The following is a 21,242-nucleotide window of genomic DNA, read 5'->3' on the forward strand; positions in this document are numbered from 1 at the left end:
CAAATCTCTGTAGTAACCTTCAGCAACTTTTTTCCCCAATTTTATAATTCCTTAGCTAAAATATGGGATCTTCTGTTATGCACTAGGCAGAGTAGAGAAGATGTTCCTTTGTAACGTTGGCTGCGTGGACTTATCTCACCCTTTTGCACCTAGAAAAGGATTTGTAACCTTGGGTGTAAGGCCAAGAACTGTGTTCTCATTCTGAACTCCCCAGGTGTCTTCCTGTTTCTTAACTTCGATATTACTCACTTTCCACATGTAAAATGGTAATAATGTGTACTACAGACTTGTGCTCTGAGGCTTAAGCTTTGAGCGAAAGTATTTTAAGATCTTGGACTGAAAATGCTAAGCAAGTGTAATCTATAATTTTCTTATTTGAGACGTGTCTTATTCCATGTAATGTGATGAGATACCTAGGTGCAAAAGATGAGCTGGGATTGCCTGCCTAGAAATGCTAATTATAATTTTCCATTTTTGGAATTCTTTCATTATTTAGAGTTCTAACCATACATTCCTTTTCATATGACAGTAATGGTAAAAGATACACTCATCTGCTGTGAACACTGAGATTCTTTTAGGTCTAGTATCAAAGTAATTTCAACCTCCAGTAAAGGTTTTTCACTGTGAAAGAAAGGTATACTCACGATTTATGGTATTTAGCTTAAATTTGTCAGCCCAGTGTTAGATCTCAATGAAAGCAAGGTGGTTTATAGTCTCCACATGGATCAGGAGATTCAATTATGAAGGCTGCCAGGTACTTTGTTCTGGCACCCCCACACCCCCAGAACAGCAAGTCTTGAGCTTCGTCACAGGATTAATTTGAAAGAAGATTGATCTTTTGATTCTGGTGTTTGGGGTTTTTTTGTTCTTACTATGTAATGGTGTGCAGCGATACTTTTCTAAACCTTCATGTTTTCTCAAACAATTATTCCGAGCTAGTTATGTCTTTAAAATATGGGTGTACAATGATTGAAGCTACTGGGAATCTGTCTGAATAAAAAAAAGGAGAGGTAAGTCTCCTAGGCAGTGAGAGGGGACCTTTGTCCTGTAGTAGATCTACTGAAATAAACACTGAGGCAGGTCTGAGCAGGAGATAAATGCACACACACAAACACAAATCTGTCTATATAAAGGTAGCATACCAGATTTTTGCCCCAAACACCTTCCAATTTTCATTTAAATTGCAAGATTTTATGAAGTGGCTTATTACTTTAAAAAGCAACAATAGTTCTTGTGTATAAGTTTGCAGTAGGTTTGGATTTTTTCTTTTTTAAGAAATTTTTCCTAGGTAATTTTTATGATAAGCAGTCCATTAATCAGAATTTAATTTGTATTAGAAAAACTGACATAAACAAAGACTGTAATGGCATTACAGGATTTAATTTGGTAATCTGCAAGTAGAAAATATGCATTGTTGGGCATAGAATTTTCCTACTGGAAATACTGAAATAAAGGAACATGTTTTATTTGAGGAAACATGAATGTTCTGGTACGTGCCTATAGAATGCAAAACTCCAATCTCACTGTTCTCTTTATTAAGCTCAAATAAATATGAGACTAAATTTTTGTTTAAAATCAAGAAACCTCCAAATAAATAAATAAATGCTCCCCCCTCCCTCCCCCCTAGTACTTGAGATTTGTTGCCTAGGCATGTTGCCCGTCTTCCCTGTGCAGCATATCATAGATCATAGAATAGTTTGGGTTGGAGGGACTTTTAAAGTTGATCTAGTCCAACTCCCCCTGCAACGAGCAGGGACTAGATCAGATTGCTCAGAGCCCCATCCAGCCTTCCCGTCCAACCTTGACCTTGAATGTTTCCAGGGATGGGGCATCCCCAACTTCTCTGGACAACCCGTTCCAGTGTCTCACCACCCTTATTGTAAAAAATTTCTCCCTTATATCTAGTCTGAATTTACCCTCTTTTAGTTTAAAAGCTTTACCCCTTGTCCTATCACAGCAGGCCCTACTAAAGAGTCCCTCCCCGTCTTTCCTGTAGCCCCCTTTAAGTACTAGAAAGCTGCTATAAGGTCTCCCTGGAGCCTTCTCTTCTCCAGGCTGAACAACCCCAACTCTCCCAGCCTGTCCTCACAGGGGAAGTGCTCCAGCCCCTGGTCATCTTTGTGACCTCCTCTGGACCTGCTTAAGCAGGTCTGTGTCTGTCTTATGTTGGGGACTCCAGAGCTGAACACAGCACTCCAGGTGGGGTCTCACAAGAGTAGAGGGGGAAAATCCCCTCCCTCAACCTGCTGGCCACACTTCTCTTGGTGCAGCCCTGGATACAGATGGCTTTCTGGCCTGTGAGCGCATGTTACCAGCTCATGTTGAGCTTTTCATCCACCAGTATCCCCAAGTCCTTCTCTGAAGGGCTGCTCTCAGTAATTACTATCAGTCATTATAGAGACATACGGCTGTCTCAGTGCTGACTTAGAGTGGGGTCAGTACTTCAAAGGAGAGCTGATATACAAACGAACTCCCAGCTGACCTGCCGTCCAGTTAGAGTCTTTTTGGCAAGGTCACCAACACAGGCTCACTTTCCTCAGAATAATAGGTGTGTGGGCACTCATGCCATTGTGCCCTGAGCACAGCAACCTCGGCACTCAGCAGCCTCAACACCCATGGCTGGTTCTCACAGCAGGAGTGATGAAGGGGTGTTCCTGAAGCAGTGCAAGTTTCAGGAGGAGATCAGAGCTACATATGTATATGTATATACACACAGGCACACACATTTTTTACGTATATACACATTATATATATATTTTAATACATATATGTGCGTGCATATTATGTACATGCCGGCTCATTTAACAGATTGCGTTTCACTACATTAGCATTGAGGCTTCCTTGGGTTGCAGTGTGAAAAATCCTCCAAACACCCAGCACATTTAAAAAATGGGCAGTGCTGTACTTGAGGTCTGATAAGTTTTGATCATGTTTTGATCAAAAAAGGAAGTTGACATTTGTAATCTACCCATCTCTGAGAATCTAAATTACTTGTCTCCCTCATCTGTGTGGGGCATGACACCAGCTCTTTAAAGTGTTGAGATTTATTCTGGTGATAAAGATTTTTTTTTCTTGTAATAGAGAGTATGCTATTTGGAGGGTCATGCTTATTGGGGGGGGTGGGAAAGTAAACATGTTTCTTGTTGTGTTTTGTTTTCTTTTTCAAACAAACACACTCTAGATTTGGATGTTGATACCTTCCAAATTTACCAGCCACAGCTTACAGTTGCCAGAAAGCTCTTGTCCCAGGTTTGTGCTATTGCAGACAGTGGCAATCAGAGCCTGGATCTGGGCCACTTCAGCAAAGTAGACTTCATCGTTATAGTTCCCCGTTCAGAAGTTCTGGTGCAGCAGACGCTTCAGCGGATTCGACAATCAGGTAAAAGGGAGGGGAGGGAAGAGAGACTCTTAAACCCAAGTATGTGATGTTATTAAATCGTATCTGGTATAAATGGAGAAATTGCTTCAACATGTATGTTGCTTGTCCAATATTAGCTCCATTAGTTGATATCACTGGTGAATTCTGAATATCTTCCTTTCATAAACTGGGCCTAAGCTCTGCCATGTAAGTAGCAAAATAAATTGCCATATTCATGCAGGTCAGAGGAATGTATGACCTGGAGAAGCATTCAGCTGTCAAGAGAGGGAAGGGGTGAGAAAGTGCTCATCCACTTCACATCTTTTATCCCCTAGACCTGTTAGTGCCGTTTGTTCAGGTGCGTATTTGTGCATGTGCTCTCATATGTACTAGCACACATGTGTGAGCAGGAAGCTCACTTATTAAGTAGATAAATGCCTGAGTAACACATGCACATTGGGAGACAGTAATTGCCATGCTGATTCAGATGGTGAGTTTTCTTGTGGGGGATTGTGTGTCTGACTGTGGCAGGTACCAAATGCTTCAAGAGGAACAAGAAAGCTTTAGTGGACAGGTTACGGAATATGTCTCCCTTGAGATAACTCCCTCTGTTGTCCAGTCTTTTAGTGACTGACATGTATCCAGAAAAGCATATGTGATTCTCTATGGAGAAAACTACTCTCTAATAGAACTAAATACTATCCATACAGATATTTGGTCCTTTTTAACTCTTGATCTCTGATATCTGGAATAACGAAGTCCTTAGGATAATTATGTATTTAGGATTTTTTTTTTGCTAGCAGAACATTTTCTTTTTCCTGCCTTCAGCTTTATCTAATAATTCCTTGTCTTTGCATTTGAAGAACATGAATATGAGCTTCTGCTGTACTGCATCTATGAGTGGTTTTGGGTTGGCTTTTTTCCCTCTTATTTTCTGTTCTGAACAAAATAGTCCCACGCTTTTTGATTGCAGATATGCCCTGATATTGCTCAGTATTGTGGTCCATCTCTAATTTTTTTTTCTCTGCACTATTTTACTAGTAAAATGAAAATAATAAAATAGATTACTTGAAGTATGGGTTTCTTTTCCTTTCTAACATAACTTTATGGGGTTTTTTGTTCTATTCCTTATTTCTTCAGACAATTTATTTACCAAACTTGCTGCTACACTAAACCACAGCTTTTCTGATATCTCTTAACAGAGTTTCACGCTTATTTGATTCAAATGAATGTTTTTTAATTAATTTTTATAATAATTTTTTAAAATCATTAAGACCCTGGCAAATACATAGTTGACACACATTTCGCAGTGGCTTATTGCTACTTTAATTCAAGTGGTGTTCAAAGCTATATACATTATGTCATGCCTACTTCGTGAATATGATAGCAATAAATCATTACAAAGACTGCTGAAGAGTGTTGCATTGACAGTAACATTGAAGCAGGGCATGAAAAAAACCATATGATATTAGTGAGTGTCAGTTTTATATATGATTTTTTGCAAAGGAAAGGTCAGGATAACTTTTTCTGACTTAAGCAGGATTAATATATTACGTAAATGTGGACAAGTTTGCCCTAGGATCATGGAGCATAGCCAACTGAGCACTGAGCTGGAAATTTTTCTGGAGGTCTGAAGGTTTTTTTTTATTTTTGGTAATGTGAGAAGTCTTTGAAAGGTCTTCAGGTACTTTTTAGAGGAAATCCAGAAGCCAGGAAACACATTTTGGTCTCCACTGTGAGAGAAAATGCGTTCGGATAACATTTTCTTACTAGGGTCTGTCAATGATTTGTCTCTGATACTGGCAACCTACTGTTGGCACTTCATTTTTGGATGCACTCAGAGGAAAAGGTGTTTGTTGTATCCTTCTTTCTGACAGGTGTCCTTGTGGACTTGGGCCTAGAAGACAATGGCACAGCTTATCAGAGGGCTGAGAAATATGTGGTTCGGCTAGACAATGAGATTCAAACAAAGTTTGAAGTTTTCATGAGACGAGTGAAGCAGAATCCCTATACACTATTTGTGCTGGTTCATGACAATGCCCACGTGGATTTAACAAGGTAGCTGTTTCAATCTACCAAAGGAAAACCATCCTCTCCCAGTATCTTTCAGTTAGGTTTTTCAAAAGACTTACATCTTAGACATCCTGTGCTTTCTCTAGGACTACCATTTTGTGCCTCAAAATCAGAAATAATCTTTTTTTTGCTTGCTTGTGGTATTTGTTAACTAATTCTGATTAAGTTGAAGGTAGGTGAGCCTAGTTTCAGATTATTGGATCCTTAACAAGACTATTTGTACTAGTATGTGCTGTGGTACTGAAGTCCAGGAAGAAGCTCTTCATTTCGCAACTTTCTTTGTTGTTCTTGTCTTTTTTTCCTATTACCCTTCTTTTTCTCTACTTAAACCCAAATCTCTCCCATGTTCACAAGCCAGTCATTTTAATTTATGTTTTTATCCTTGATGATAATGTTGTTTGTAGTATGAGAAGCTTACAGACATTTAACTGCATCGTCTGAAAAATGCCCTAGCTGCTCTAAGAAAAGGATTTAAAAAACAGCTGTATCGGATTTTTCCAGCATTAGGTCTAAACACAACACCACATACGCACATGTTCAGAAGTATTTCTTCACTCTGAATCACAACTTTACTATGGAAGAAGAAAGAAAGAAATACAGCTAATTATTCTGCTCTTGTTTAATGAGTAAACTGAGGAGAGTAATCTTAATGTGATTTAAACATGGTGCTTAATGTTGTGGGATTCATTTTATATTATTCAGAGATATAATAAAGGTCTTTCCTTGAAGGACAGCTAAAAATAGATAAAAGCAACATTCTTTCTACTTTAGCCTCCCCATGACATTTTTGTTACTGTCTTTGCTGTACTCTGAATTTGGAATTCCTGAATATATGCTGGAGGTAAAGGTAATTCCAGGAACTGGAAACTAGAACATCTGTAGACTTTCAGGTTCCCCAGACTTTTGGAAATGTGTTGTTTCAGGCTGGAAAATCCACTGGATTTTGTAGAATTGTTATTATATCCTTTCCCCACAGCTCATGGAACAGTGTTTCACAGTATGAGGGGGATTTCATCAGCTTTGGCTTATTTTTGGTTTCCTCCATCTGATGTTCTTTTAAATTGGCACACTAATTCACCTTCTCACTGTCAACAGATTTTGGTCCTTTATTTAGTTTTTCACCCTGTTGGCTGAGTCTACCCACAGAGAACACTCAAATGGTTTTGACATCTTTCCCCCTTCCAAAGAGATTTTTGAGCTGTGATTCACTGTGCCATGGTCATTTGGAGATTTTTCTGCAGGAAGAGAGTAATCTGTTGAATCTCAGGATGTCAGTAAGGCAATTGTTTGCATTCTTATTTCTGCAGTGCCATTTCAAGTTCCCTGTCACATGGTGAGCCTAGTCATGGTCTGGCTGATAGAGTTATTAATTGCAGAGAGGTCCTTGAAGCATTCAACCTCCTTGTTCTTCAGGTCAGCTCTTTTCCTTATGCCTTGCAAACGCAGCAGTCCAGGATCAGCTCTAGCAATGAGGTACATTGGATACAATTTGACACTGTGGTAAGTGTTTGTTAATTTTAACTGTGTATTTTAATGTGGACTTCACACCTAAAGGAATCTAGCAGATGTGTATTAAAGAAAATTGTTAGAAGGGAGATCTTTCTCTCCTGGAATTTGTTCTCTCAGGCTCCAGATACATAGCCCTGGGATCTGATGGCAGAGGTAGCATTGACATTTAGGCCCAGGAACTGTATGTTTTCCTGTGTCCATTCATGTAGTATGAGAAGTTACTTCCTATGCTCTAGTCAGACAAAGCTATATGGACATTCCATAAAGCTCTGGAGCTGGCTTTCCATTTTCAAGCAGTCTGACTTTTGACTGTAAGTTACATGTTGTGTGGCCTGTCAAATCTGTTCATTACTTCTCTGGTACTAATAAAAGTAGTGTGCTAGGTTAACAAGTTACGGTGTAGTAGATGCTGTCATTGTGCAGAGAAGAGGTGAGAAAGGTCTGTTTGACATTCTGCGCCGTTAGCTTTTTTCACCATTTCAGCCAGCTGATTCTGAGGATGTTTTGACTAAACCTGCTTTAAAATATCCTTTTCTCCATTGGTGTCTGTAAAGTGTCTTGAAGCGGTACCTGTAAAAAGTAGTTAAACAGAATAGTGGAACTGAGGGACTGAATGAATATTCAAAGTTTGCTTTTTGGATGATTGTTAACATAAACCAGTGTGGTGACCTGTAAAATGGTCTAGACAATTTTTTGTATCTCAAAAGTGAAAAATCAACAACTTTCAGTCTTCTGATGAAAAAAAAAATCCACAAAAAAAGGGAGGCTGTGTGTGTTTAATTACATTACTAGTGTTTACTGGTGATGTAAATGCACTGGAGAACATGCTGTGCTTCCAGCAAAGGCCTCATGAAATTTGAGGCAGCAAATATTCTTCCATTCTGATTGCTGTCTGCAGACATACATTCCAGCAAAGAAATTATTAGTTTCTGATTGCAATTAGAGATGTATAGAATCTGACAATCAATATGAATTTTGGAAATTCATAATCCTTCTGTTTTCAGGTTCTGTTTTAAATAGATATGAGATAACAGTAGATAGAAAGTCAGAGATAGGGAGTCAGAAAATAATTAGCGGGATTCTAGAAACCCCCTGAATACACAGGTAGTAGATATATTAAAAAAATTCTCAAGGACATATGTCTGTCATTTCTAGCTCTAGACAAATAGTAAGTTAAGTAAAAAACAATTTACATTTTATTGTATTCTTTGAAACAAACAAATAGCATCACTGAGGGAGAATGAATGAAAAGAGAGGATACTTTGCTTTGGAAGATGCTTTCCACTTATTTTTTAAATGACAAAAGAAATTAAATTTGGATCCAGTTTTCTTTATGTTTTTGCTGTCTCTATATGGAACAGGATGATGCAGCAAGTGAAGACAAGCTGTACTTCGGTTTGAATGAATACAGCAAATCCCTCCAATGGGGAGTCACAAGTCCCCTTTTGAGATGTGATGAAACTTTTGAAAAAATGGTCAACACGCTTTTAGAAAGGTAAATTTGGAAAACAGGGAAGCTTGGGATTCTGCTTAACGGGGATCTTAAGGATACAGATAAATATTTATGAGCCCCATCACAGGGACATGAAGATATGGTGACCTTTCATGTTGATTTTCGAATCTGTGAAGTATATGCAATTTTTATTTTTGTAACAAATATAACGCTGTAGAAGAAGGAGGGGATATCCTTCATTTGTACATAGTAGAGATTAGGCCCATTCAGCACCAGTCCAGGCTCAGCTGTGCTGCTCTCTTTTTTTGGCTCAGCTCTCTCTAATCTAAGGAGGTACCAGAGGTTTAATTACCTCACCAATTCTGGTGTCTCTCTTGCTGAGACTGCCAACAGTCTTGTCAGTGGTGGCCCAGGTGAGTGATGTCATTTCAAAAGCATCATTTTTGTTATTTCATTCATTGGCTATGGTTTTGGTTCCTGCAGCTCAGAGCCTGAAAGTGGCTTATTAGTACCCTGCAGCTGCTTGAACAAGCTGCTTTCATAGCACATACCCACGATATCATTAAATATGCATATTACAGGAATGAAAGCAATACTGTCGTTTCCAGCAATGTGGATTTAATCTATTCTGCATATGAGCAGGACAGATCCCTTATAACAGTTTAAGCTGTAGTTTTCATAGGATTGTTCTGTCTTCAGTACCATTTTTTTTCCTATTTTCTTTAAGTCAATATAATAATTGTAAATGTAGCTATATTTATTAAGTAAAATACAATATCAAGTGTGTTAAATTAGCATCATAAATGAATAAAGTATGTCATTAATCATTAATATTTATTATATACAAATATATAAGTAATGAATGTTATAAATAATAATAAGGTCGGTTAATCTTTAAATGTCAGTTCTTCAGGCTTTTCATAGTCTTTCTGGTCAAGTACAATGAAAGAGAGAATGGTCACCATTGCTCTCTTTCTGTTCTTAAAATGTGGATGGGAAAAAGGATGAAGGAGGATTAATGCATGTGCAAAAACTACCCTAATAGGAGGTTAGGATAAGACTAGAAACTGGTGGGAGGTGAACTTTGGAGCCAGGATATGTTTTTGCATCACAGCCTATCAATTCAGCCTCTATTTTTCAAGAAACTGAGTTATTCCATCTGAATGGGTGGCCCATACAAGCTTACAAGCCTGAAAACATTGCAGATATTTTGATATTAGAAGAAAGGTTCCATTTGGTTTAGAAGCAAAAGTGGGTACTTTTATGGAAGGAAGAGTAAAAAGTGTTTTTAAAAATTTATTGATTTAATGACTGGCTTACGGTATACACAGTGAGCTACTGCACCTACTCTTTAAGGACAGACACAAAATTTTATTCAAGTGGATCCCATATCATATATTAAATTACTCAAGAAAGAGGCCAGAGAATTTGGAACTTGTCGTTTTTTAGTCATTTGGACTTCTGTGGTTCAAGACTCAAGGCATAATAGCATGTTTTTTTTCTGTATTATGGTGGTGAGTGAGCAGGTGGGGAATGTCTAGAAATGGAGTGCTTTTTTGCTTGAATAGGTTTTTAATTATTTTTTCATTAGTGGTTTACTTTGTGAGCTTATATCTGTTGTCACTGCATGTAGCTGTTATAAGAGAGAAAGAAACATTGGCAATTTAAGTTAAAAGGCAAAATGGAAGTTCAAATTTGGCTCAGAGCCAGCAATCCCTATTGGTAAGTCTCACTTTCTAGTGGGAAATTAAGAGATCTGAAATGATGAAGTACTTCTCCTGCAAACCTCTTGAAACAGCAATGGTCCTCCAAGTTCATAGAAGAAAAAAAAGTTGTGGGCAGCAAAGCAATTATTAGCCTGTGCTCTTGGAGTGAACCAGATCTGAGATAATCCTTGTGTCCATCAAGTTAAAGATGTTTAGCTTATATTTTGGCCCAGATGAGGATAACAGAAGTTTTAAATTCCTGCTACTTGAGCCCAGGACTTTGCTCTTTATCTTTTGCATTTGGACCATGTCGTATTAATTTACTTGAAACACAGTTAGATTTTGTGCAAAATTATTGTTCATGAAAATTGAAGGCTTCATTCTTTGAGTGCTACTGAAAAAAAAATAGGCGCTTCTTTACCACTCAGTCCTGGTTTTTCGTTAATTTTCAGACATTACTGTGATTTTCATGTGCTAACGCAAAACTGTATCTCCTCAAAGGTACCCCCGGCTGCACAGCATGGTGATTCGCTGCTACCTTCTCATTCAGCAGTATTCCCAGGCTCTGATGGCACTCACCACCATGGCCTCACTAAGAGATCACAGCACACCTGAAACGCTCAGCATAATGGATGACCTTATCACTTCTCCAGGAAAGGATAAGAATGGCTGCGGCCACATGCTTGTCATTAGGGTGCCGTCTGTGCAGCTAGCCATGCTGGCCAAAGAGAGGTTACAAGAAGTAAGAGACAAGTTAGGTCTTCAGTATCGTTTTGAGATCCTCCTTGGAAACCCTGCCTCAGAGCTTACTGTCGCGAAACACTTTGTGACACGGTTGAAGGTTAGAAGATACTAAATATTTTTTTGTATGCCCACTGTAGTCATCTGACTGTTGTACACACTTTTTGTTCATTCTCATGTGCTTTTAGGTTAATTGTTTTATAGGAAAAGGTGCATGTTCTGTTTATCTCTCCATGGAATTTTACTGTTCTTTTGATGAGCATAAACAATTTAGAAACTTGGAAGAAAATGGAATTGTTACCAGCCCATGAAGTCAAACACTGGATGTTATCTCTCTTGTTAAAGTTGAATAACAGCATGAGTCAGATAGGTTTCATCTCTGAATCTCAGAAAGCAGAGATGACCTCAGACCTCCTTAGACAAACTAATTCTTTCCACCAACTTATGTCTGTCTAGTGTATCTCTTGTCTGCTCTGTCCATCCATCTTCTGCCCTTCTGATAACTGGTAAAGTATTCTGTTTGTCATAGACTTCTTTACTTAAACCACTGCATGCTGAAAGCCTCTCTGCACAACAATACATGCACCAAGCTAAGCTTTTGCATGGATTTATAAGAGCATGGTTCAACTAGCCAAACCCACTTCCTGAACTAACCTTGTTACGTTAAACAAAGGGAAATGGGTTGCCTGCCTTAGGTACCAGCTTAAAGGAATTCTGTTTGTCCTGATCCTTGCTCTAAACCTCACAGAGATATTAATTTTCTGTTTCTACTGTGTGTTATACAGCGTATTCAAAACCACACAGAAAAGGAATGAGTTTCATGAGCCTTTCTTAAAGAGCTCGCTTTCTTAAAGAGCTTGCTACAACCAAAAGCAGAGAAAATGTCCTTTAAAGAAGCTACCACCTCTGCTCCTCAAACCTTGTCTGCAGCAAGAGAAGGAAGAGAGGAAAGTTGTAGTCATGGAGGAGAAAACAACATGTGAGATAGCAGCTCTGTGCTGCTGATTTTTTTGACTAGGCATTAATTCCAGCCTTAAATCAGTCCCGTGAGAGCCTCTTTATGGCACTTTGCTGTAAAGGGTTGCAGCCCTTATGCATTGCTGGAGCAGTCTGTGAGGCCTTTAGTGCAGATGAGGATTGAGGGTGAAGCTGTTGCAGGTGAACATCCATGTAGCCACTGATTTGGAATAGAGGATCAAGCAGAGAATGAAAAAAATTCGAAATAATTCTTCTTACTCCTCTCCCCCACAATATAAAATGCTTTTTTGAGTAAACAAAGATGCAGGGTTCTGGACTTGTTTCTTCCTTGCAGGTGACTATCAAAAACCCACTCAATTCTGAAATGTGCTTATGAAGGGAGTGAGGAGAGGAATTCAGGTGCCCAAAGATAAACCTATAGTGTATTTTTAGGTGGGCACTCCAGAATGATGAAGGTCGCCTGTGAGTCTTGCTGTGGGCTGCTATACCTGTTAGTCTGGTACCTGGGATAACACAGAGTATCTGAAATGCTTTGAGCCTATGTCTGAGCAACTGATTCTCATTGTAAAATTCATCAGCCATGCTACCGTTGAGTCTAGTTTATTGCAGACAGTTTTGATTTAGTCTCTATGCTGCTTGGCTTTTCTCCTGATGTTAGATGGAGGACTAGAGCAAGTTGGGAACTGATCACTGCCTGCTTCCACTATGAGCACCCAGGCCCTTTTTTTGTGGTGGGGGGAGAGCAATATGAGCCTACCAAGTGCTTTCTGGTGAGGCTGAGGTTTGAAATGCTGGTCCCACCAATAACTGCTGTTGGTTGCGAGGAGTATGAGACTTTATTCTGACCCTTTTCAGGGTAAGGATTGGAAACCTTATAGCTGTTAGTGACCGCCGTTGAAAAGTTTGACTTAACTCTCCCAAAGAGGGCATTAGCAGTGTGTGTGGTGCTGCAGCAGGGCAGGGAGGGTGGGCAGCTGTCTCTGCAGTGCTGGTCACTGGACCATTCCCCTCTCTCTCAGAGAGAGGCCAGACAGACAGATCAGTCCTCTCCATGAGGGAGCCGGGCTTCAAGGGAGATGTACACCCAGAGATAGAGAATGAAAGAAGAGATAGCAGATAATTTAACTATTTTGCTGACCAGACATGCTGTCATGGCATACCCTTTAAATGCAACAGGAATCAACCCACTTGGGAGGCATTCAGAAATGAGGACCCAAAAGTGTGCAGCTCTCTGCTCCTCCTGAGTAAGATTGTCAAGAAATACATGTTCTGTATGCAAGTTTACAGCTCAAAGCCCCAGGCACTCAGGCTTCTTTTTAAGTTGTTAGGCTAGCAGAAAGAAGATCAGCTTTCTATCTGTCTTCCCCTATTTTGTTTCTTAGCCATGCACTTTTACAGAAAATTCCATCCCTGGAGAGGCAGGATAACAGATAGTCAGACTAACTCTGTCAAGCCAGAAAATATCTCTCTGCTGCTGAATCTGCTTTAGTGAGACAGTAGATGTTGTTAAGTAGTTGGAGAAAATTATTTTTGTGAACATTCAGGATGCTGAAATCAGCAGGGGAAAGAAATAAGGACTGAGAAAAGAGGATAGAGTCATAGCAGAAAAGGGGACTGTTACTTCAATTTGTGCTCTGCCTAAGCTAAGAAAAAAGTAATCACAGGGGGATTTTTGTGGAAATTTTCAAAAGGTCAAATGGCATGCTGAGTCACTGATTCACTAGTGAGTCCTTCTTTTCAGTCCCTGTCATCTGCCAGAGAGGGTTACTCATAAAACATGGCCTTTCTGGGGAGGAGGAAGGGTAAGGAGAGAACAGGTCAAGGGTACAGGTTGAGACTGGAAGAACAAACTGGGAATTCAAGATAGGGTTCTTCTTGCAAGGTGTGTTTTCTACAAAGCTTGCATAAGTCTTGTTGCTTTGTCAAGAGCACTGTGTCTCACTGTCTTGTCCATCTGTGCTGGGAACAGTAATTTTTTTTTTTTTTTTTTTTTTTTTTTTTTTTTTTTTTTTTTTTTTTCTTAATGGGCAGTTTGAGAGTGGTTGGGCTTGCTGTCATGACTCTATCAAAGTAGATTCTGTGCCTCAGCTAGATAAAAGAAGGAAAAACTGTTTCCAGCAGGGTGATACGCTGTAGTTCAAATACTGATGATTCTGTAAATATTAGGGCATAATTTCCTTGTCTGGAAAGACCTTAATGTCTGATCAACATAGAAATGTGAAGTCTCTGGGTTATATGAAAAGAACTTCTCTGCTGATCTCTTCTCTTGGCTCGTCAGTGATCTAAGAGGCTGTGTTGTCAGTTTTCCTGGGGGTATCCATAATGTATTGACAGGAATAGCTGGATATGAACCCGCATTTTTGCATTTCAGCTTTATAATACAATTTCAGTGTTTGTAGAAATAAAATGGCTTGTTTCCTTTGTAAGTGAGAGCCTCTGAGTCTCTCAGGTTTACTTCTTTTTGAAAGTTGCTGTATGGTGCTCTCGCCTGTTTTATCAAATACTGCCTATATCATCTGGAAGTCTGGGTGCTGTGCAACACAGCAAGAAAGATGTTGTTGCTCAAGATAGAGCAGCGTTTTTAGGAGGCTGCGTCCAACACACAAGAACACAGGTGTGCTCAGCCAAGTTCAGTAAGCTCTGCAGAACCAAGGGGACTGAAGGGTATAAGGACATGGAACTGGTACTACCAGCCTTTCCACTGTTAAGGGAAAATGATGTTTTCAGTCTTGGGCCTTGGTAGATTGTAGGTAAGGAGTCATTTCTTGTGGGATTACCTCTAGTGAAAGGGAATTTTTTTTTCCATTCAGATAATCTTTCAGTATATAGAATAATTAAGCAAATATTTGGGGATCATGGAACCATTTTCATACTCTACTTGAAGGTCTTACTTCAGCTTTACATTCGTTTCAAAGAACTTTTATCTGTGCCAGCTTGAAATTGAAGGCGTCAGCTGCATTTTTCTCTGACAGACCACACTAATACTGCACCAGGTGTATGGTTCCAGCACTGAATAACATATGCTATGCATCCTTTTTCTGTGCGTTTAATGCTTGGCTAACACTTTGCTACCAGAAAAAATGCATGCCTGTACCTAAGGTCTCCTTCCTGTTGGCTGTTGGGTAAGCAAACTCTGTATAGAAAGAAAAAGCAGGAACTGGAAAAAAAAAAACAAAAATAAAAATGGGTGAAGGTTTACAAGGTGTCATTTAAATGCAACTGGAAGTTTCTTTGTTCACAGGCTTGGAGGGGAAATGAGCAGGATGACTGGATCCCTCGCACCTATCAGGATTTGGAAGGTCTACCTTGCATTGTTATTCTAACTGGCAAGGACCCCCTAGGAGAAACTTTCCCCAGGTGCTGTTATTACTGTTGCAATATGGTTGTTTTCTAACATGTTTAGATAAGTTGGGGGTGGATAAGTGGTTTGCTACCATCTGGTTGATTTTTCACAAAAAAAAAGAGTGTATTTTAGACTTTATTTGGGAACACTTTAAAATTTTGGAAAGTGTGATTTGTGAAAAGTAAAGCTGTGTGAGTCAGTGAATGTCTCTGCAAAGTACCAAGGAGCATAACTTATGTGCATAACTTTATATTTTAAGCATAACTTTATATTTTAAAATAATTTTATATTTACTGGCTATCAAAATTATTCATTAATATTTAATAAGCAATTAAAGATAGGGAGCATTCTTCAAAGTCAGAGAAAACAAAACTTTCTTTTTTCTTGGGTTGGGTTTTCTAGGTCGTTGAAATACTGTGACCTTCGGCTAATTGATTCAAGCTACTTAACTAGGACTGCATTAGAGCAAGAAGTAGGCCTGGCATGCTGCTACGTTTCGAAGGAGGCAATTCGAGGGCCTATTGTAGCTCTTGACCTTAGTGAGAAGGAACATGAGAAGACTAATGGTAGCGAGAATGACTCTGATGAGCTGTTGATAGACTTGGACCGACCCCAGAGTAATAGCAGCGCTGTCACTGGAACCTCAGGTCAGTTATTCCGCTGTTGCTCTGAAAAACAAGTCTTCGTTCCTACATTACTGGAATTTGAATGCAAACGCTGAGATGTTTAGTCACATGTGGGTTGCTCAGCTGTATCCTGCTGCAGGCTAGGCAATGAAATGTTAGTAGCAGATTCTTTCCACGGTGAGCAATTTTTCTGTGTACAGCTAAAAGGGAATGGTGTTTCAATGAGAGGATGGTATGCCACAGCCTAAGGGTCCCTTGTGAATTTTATTTTTAAACTTATATTTCACATTTGTGGCTAATTTCATCTGGTGGATCCTGTGATCTTAAAAATCAGAGTAGAAATGGATTGTATAAAACTTTAGGAGTAGAAAATTGCTCTGTGACTGCGGGGGTAGCTATGGATGATGATGGATACTTGCCTCCTTGCCAAGACCAACAGAATGGCTGGGTCTTGCCCTACCTCTTCAGGCATCAATGGAGCATCATCTTCTACTGGACCTTTCCTTCCTTGCATTCCTCAGGCACTTCTGGGTCCCTCCCCTTGTTTCCCCATGAATTTGAGGCATTAAGACAGCTAAACTGAACCTTTGCCATACACTAGATCTCCCCATACACCAACTAAACCTGACTGATAAGGAGGAGGGAGCACAGCCCAGCTCTCATTAAAGTTGCAGTGAAAGGAATGCTCCATTCCCCATAAGGAGGAGTGCCAAATTCATCTATATATACAGTGGTGTCTTATACTTGAATTTCAGACTGTTGTACTGTCAAATTCCAGATGGGAAATGGTAGATTATATATGGAGTTTAGCAGTCATTTGTGTTAGGGACACCTGAGCTTGGACTCTGAACCCAAATGGAAGGGCTGTTGCCTCTCCAGCAAGAGGGACAGATGGGTTGTCAGTGATTTCTTTTTAAATGGTGAAACACTGACCTAAGCCACGTGATGAGCTCGTGCAGCAGCACTCACTGAATAGAAGTATTTGAAGGTTAGGATTGTCCTGTACATCAAATGAGTTTATGATTTCTTTACATTTTCTTATGTCAGCCAGTATCTGTTCATTGCCTGCTCTTTGTTTCCCCAGGTTCCCTGGCAGACAATGGCGTGAGCTCCTCGAGTGCTGCTGACAAGTGTCAGAAGCAAGCACCATCACTTAACTTTCAGACTGTGGCGCACAGCTCAGTAGATGAGGGAACTTACCCCAGTTTCACAGCCGGAGAGACCCTGAAACAAGAATGCGACTCCCTGGGTAACCAGATGGCGAGCAGCACCACTTCGAAATTATCATCACTGCCTTCGGTCTCCCAGACATTTCGGTGGCCTGCCCATTCAGCCAAAGACAGCAAGGCCCTCCGTGTTGCACTGCCACGCATCGTCATCCTGTCAAAAGCTGCCTACTGTCTCCTGAGCTCGCAGAAGAGTGGGAATTTGCCTTCCTCCTCTTCCCTCCTGCCTCATGCGGATGTGTCTTGGCTGAGCTCTCTGAGGCCTCTGCTTCACAAGGACATGAACAGTGAAGAGCAGTCTCTCTACTACAGGCAGTGGACGACAGCCCGACAGCACCACGCGGACTTCAGCAATCAGGGTGAGACGTCTGGCTCGAGGAGTTTTCACCCCAGGCGGCTGCTTTTGACAGGACCACCGCAAGTAAGAGAACAGTTCCTTCCTTTTGCCTTATAGCAGGATGAGAGGACCGATGATGAGGACTGCAGAATGTACTGTAAAGGCACCCTGCAAGGTTGCATGCAGCAATGTATTTTGAGGTCAAAATTCAGTCAAGTTTTAAGGTTAAGTCCATGCTGGAAGTGGTCAGGAGAGGAAAGGTGATTCTGTGTGTCATGTTTTAGCCTAGATGAAGTAAGCTTGGATGGCACTGGGCATAAAACTGCCGTGAATGTATTAGTAGAGAAAAAGCTATCACTGCCAATTTCCCTGCTTACAAAAGTAATAGAGGCTGTGGGCCAGGTTTTGCTTGCAAATCAATTTTCTAATACTATTCAGCATAATGGGGAATATTACGTCTGTTACGTTTTCAGGCAGAGCTAGAATGGGGTAAACGCAAAGGTGTTTTTCTGAAGCACATCCTTCCTTCATATTAGTCTGAGTTGGGATTTGGATTTTTTTCCGTCTCTGGCTCAGGTGGGAAAGACTGGCTCGTACTTGCAGTTCCTAAGGATTCTTTTCCGCATGCTGATCCGGTTGCTGGAAGTAGATGTGTATGATGAAGAAGAGATTAATGCCAGTAAGTATTTAGTAGTCATTCTTAATATGTGTTATGAAGAGCCTCTGTCACATATTATTCAGCAGTGACGAATTTCCAGGGTCACGGAAAGACTACCTACCACTTGTCCTGTTCATTAGTGTGTAGCTAGACTTACTGTAGGGGGTCTGCATATATTTAAATATAGATAAATAAACCCATAAATTTTATATTGGGCTTTGGCGAGAACTTTCAAATGTATTTTGGACTGATACAACTGGATAGAACTAAAATGAAAGTGAACACACAACTGTAAAAGGTCATCATCTGCCAATGTTTTTTCTCCTTGTTAGTTTTTAAGCACTGACTGCTTTTAAGCAGACTGGAAATTTAAGAACATTTTGTTTCTGGCCAAAACATCACTAATATTTATGATTATTATTATTATTAATGTTTATTATGTTTATTATTATTTTAAGTATAGGTAAGATACCAGTTTTCAGTAAGACTATCTTCTGTCTGCAGTTCACAGATCTTAAGCTGAGGAGAAAGGGGAGGGGGAACCTCTTTGGATTTGCATTGATTTGTCAGATCTCAGAGGTACATTAGCTGCTGTGGCAGGATTTCACTTTTAAGACACACAAACCCTTTTAAAAGTTAATTTTCTTCAGGACTATCTTCACATAACTGTGGCTTTGTAGTGAAGATAACGCTATGATGCATAAATCTCATGATCATTAGACTGGCATCCTGAAAATTTAGTTGTTGTCAAACCTTTGAAAAGATTAATTTGTAATTCTGCTCAGAAAGTGCTATTAAGTGGGGGAAAAAAAGCCCCACGTATTTTCCTTTGACTTGGAGCTTTGGGGGCTGTTATTCTCTCATTATTTGATCTCAAGTACTTCAAAAACTTAAGATGAAACATCAGAATGTAAGAGAAGTTCTGTGTCATGCCATCTGGCCTGTTGTGATCACAGCAACATGTCACACCCCTGCTAGGAATGCATGGAACTCCATCAGAAGAGCAGTTTGGGTTGGTTTGAGGTTTTTGGTTGGGGCTTTTTTGCTCCCCACTACTTGTATTGGAATGCTTTTCCAGAGCCCGACTGCTCTGATCGCTGAAACCATTATTTTGTTCTCTAACCCAAAGATGTTCCTGTCCCAATTACAAACATTCTCTTTGGGACCAAAGAAAATACGAATTTAAATTAAAATACTTTTTGTTTTCTTTGATATTTGCTTCTGTAGTGTAGTTAGGCAGCAATCTTACCTCCTCGCAGTGTTTGTCTGTGTAGCCTGGATCTTCTTACAAATGACAGGCTTGTTATTCTCATTATCGGTTTAGTGGCTCTCTCCCCGCACATCTATTTTCAGTTTATCCTTCTGTTACATGGGTGACCAGAACTGGATGAGGTATTCTGCAGGATGTTTAACCAACCCAGTGTACAATAGCTCCAGTATTCCCCTGACCCCACTGAAGGCCCCATGACTGATGAAACATGGTCTTTTCCATTCTCCCATTTCACTGGCACTGATGTGTAGCTTTTACTTGTGGGTTCCTCTGCAACTCAGTTGTTGCCAACTGAGGTGCTCCCAGCCTGCTGCAGAAATGCTTGTTATTAGTCCTTGATTATATGTATGACTTTTTTTTTTTTTTTGTTAAATATCATACAGTTTCTGTTGTTACAGTTTTCGAGGGCATTGAATTCTTTCTGGATGATCTTTGATTCTTTCTCCGTAATGACAGTGACTCTTAGAGTGTGCCACCAGCAAACTTAAGCCAATTTTTTTGAGTTGGTGACATTAGGGAAAATACTAAACAGTATGTCCCTCTACTGATCTTTTAACTTCATTAGTAATCTCCGCCTGCCTTAATGCTTACAATGTTACATGCAGCCATCTTCTGTTTAATCAACTTTTTCTATTTAGAGACCATTCACTGTCTCCATTTTCTTCATCTATATTAATAATTTGTGATACAGTATCTTATCAAATACTTCACTAAAGTCCAAAAGGATAAGATGCATTGCATTTCCTTTGTTCAGAGAAATAGATATATCATAGCTGTATAATGAAAGTATCACAGGATTTCTTTGGTCCACCCACGTTGCATTTTATTACATTTTTCATTTACCTCAATATCTGTATTTTCTTTGCCCTCCCCAAGTTTGGAGAATTGCCAAGATCAAAAGTAATGGACCCAGAGCTCCATAGATTACTGCGTCTCCTCTTAAATGTTGATAATATATGTGCTACGCTTGCATTGAAATCAGTCTTCTGCCTGATTTCACATGCCTGTTCTTTCAGAAAACTGGCAAGGAGACTATTCTTTCTCTGGTTTTTGAGTGCATATCAAGATTTTAGAGGGGCTTTTTTTCCATCTTGGCTTATAGTAAACCTTTTATTCCCTTGAAAACATAATCATCAAAGTAAAAAGAAAATAACAAATGTATTTTAATGTATATAGTTGAGGTGTTACAGTAAAGAAAATTGTTATTTTTTAAAGCACTTTTCTGAGGTCTACCTCAGCTTGACATTTGGCAAAGCTTATTCTATCTTACACTTGTTGACAATTAAGACAAAACTTCATTCACTGGTGAAGTTTTTCCATTCTCATGGACTTTGTTCTTAGTGTCCTTTTTGATGTAGTCCCTCTGAAGCCTCTTTCTCCTGGTCTTTTTATTTTGCTTAGCATGCTGGTTACTGGTGGTTCAGCAACTGCAATTCTAAAAAGTCCAAGTCTCATTCAGAGGCAAGTCCCTGGTTTTCTCAGGCCATCTGACTTTGAGTGAGCTTTCTCAGGATTTGTCTGTATGGACAAACTAATATGCCTCACCTGATGGGTGGAATATGTTAATTTGAGCATGACACAGTGCCAGTGAGAATAATGGCCTCTAAAGTGATGCTGGCTCACGTCCTATTGGGTCAGTCTGAGTAGGGTGAGCATGTGCTTGACTGTAGACCCAACCTTTGTTTCGTCTGAATTTGCTTTTCTAAAATCAGTAACCTCAGTTACACACCTACTGTTGTGTGTCCTTCCATCTCATTTTAAACTGAATTGGCTCATTGTTCATCCGCAGTCCAAGGTTGTTTTCTTTGGCCAGTGCTTTCTAATGTTCCAGTTACTTACACTTGATTTTTTACTTTTGACTTAGCTCTGTTGGATCAAAGCAAAGAAGTTCCAGTTGATCCTTGCTGGCCATACCCCATTCTCTGACAGGAGTGTATCTCATTTACCCAATACTACTCATGCCA

General features: G+C 39.7%; 1 protein-coding gene across 2 annotated transcripts in view; it reads left to right on the forward strand.

Moving 5' to 3' along the window:
- GREB1L (GREB1 like retinoic acid receptor coactivator) overlaps positions 1-21,242 on the forward strand; it is a 138,286-nt gene that overhangs the window by 103,579 nt on the left and 13,465 nt on the right. For both annotated transcript variants that reach the window (XM_026841752.1, XM_026841753.1), the window contains 9 exons: positions 3,182-3,379; positions 5,236-5,416; positions 6,739-6,931; positions 8,302-8,435; positions 10,601-10,940; positions 15,060-15,175; positions 15,564-15,808; positions 16,872-17,434; positions 17,927-18,029. In XM_026841752.1, coding sequence (XP_026697553.1) covers positions 3,182-3,379; positions 5,236-5,416; positions 6,739-6,931; positions 8,302-8,435; positions 10,601-10,940; positions 15,060-15,175; positions 15,564-15,808; positions 16,872-17,434; positions 17,927-18,029 — 2,073 coding nt within the window. The remainder of the gene's footprint in view (positions 1-3,181; positions 3,380-5,235; positions 5,417-6,738; positions 6,932-8,301; positions 8,436-10,600; positions 10,941-15,059; positions 15,176-15,563; positions 15,809-16,871; positions 17,435-17,926; positions 18,030-21,242) is intronic.

Source organism: Athene cunicularia, assembly GCF_003259725.1.
Source record: "Athene cunicularia isolate RWA chromosome 2 unlocalized genomic scaffold, athCun1 chr2_part1, whole genome shotgun sequence".
Taxonomy (NCBI): Eukaryota; Metazoa; Chordata; class Aves; order Strigiformes; family Strigidae; genus Athene; species Athene cunicularia.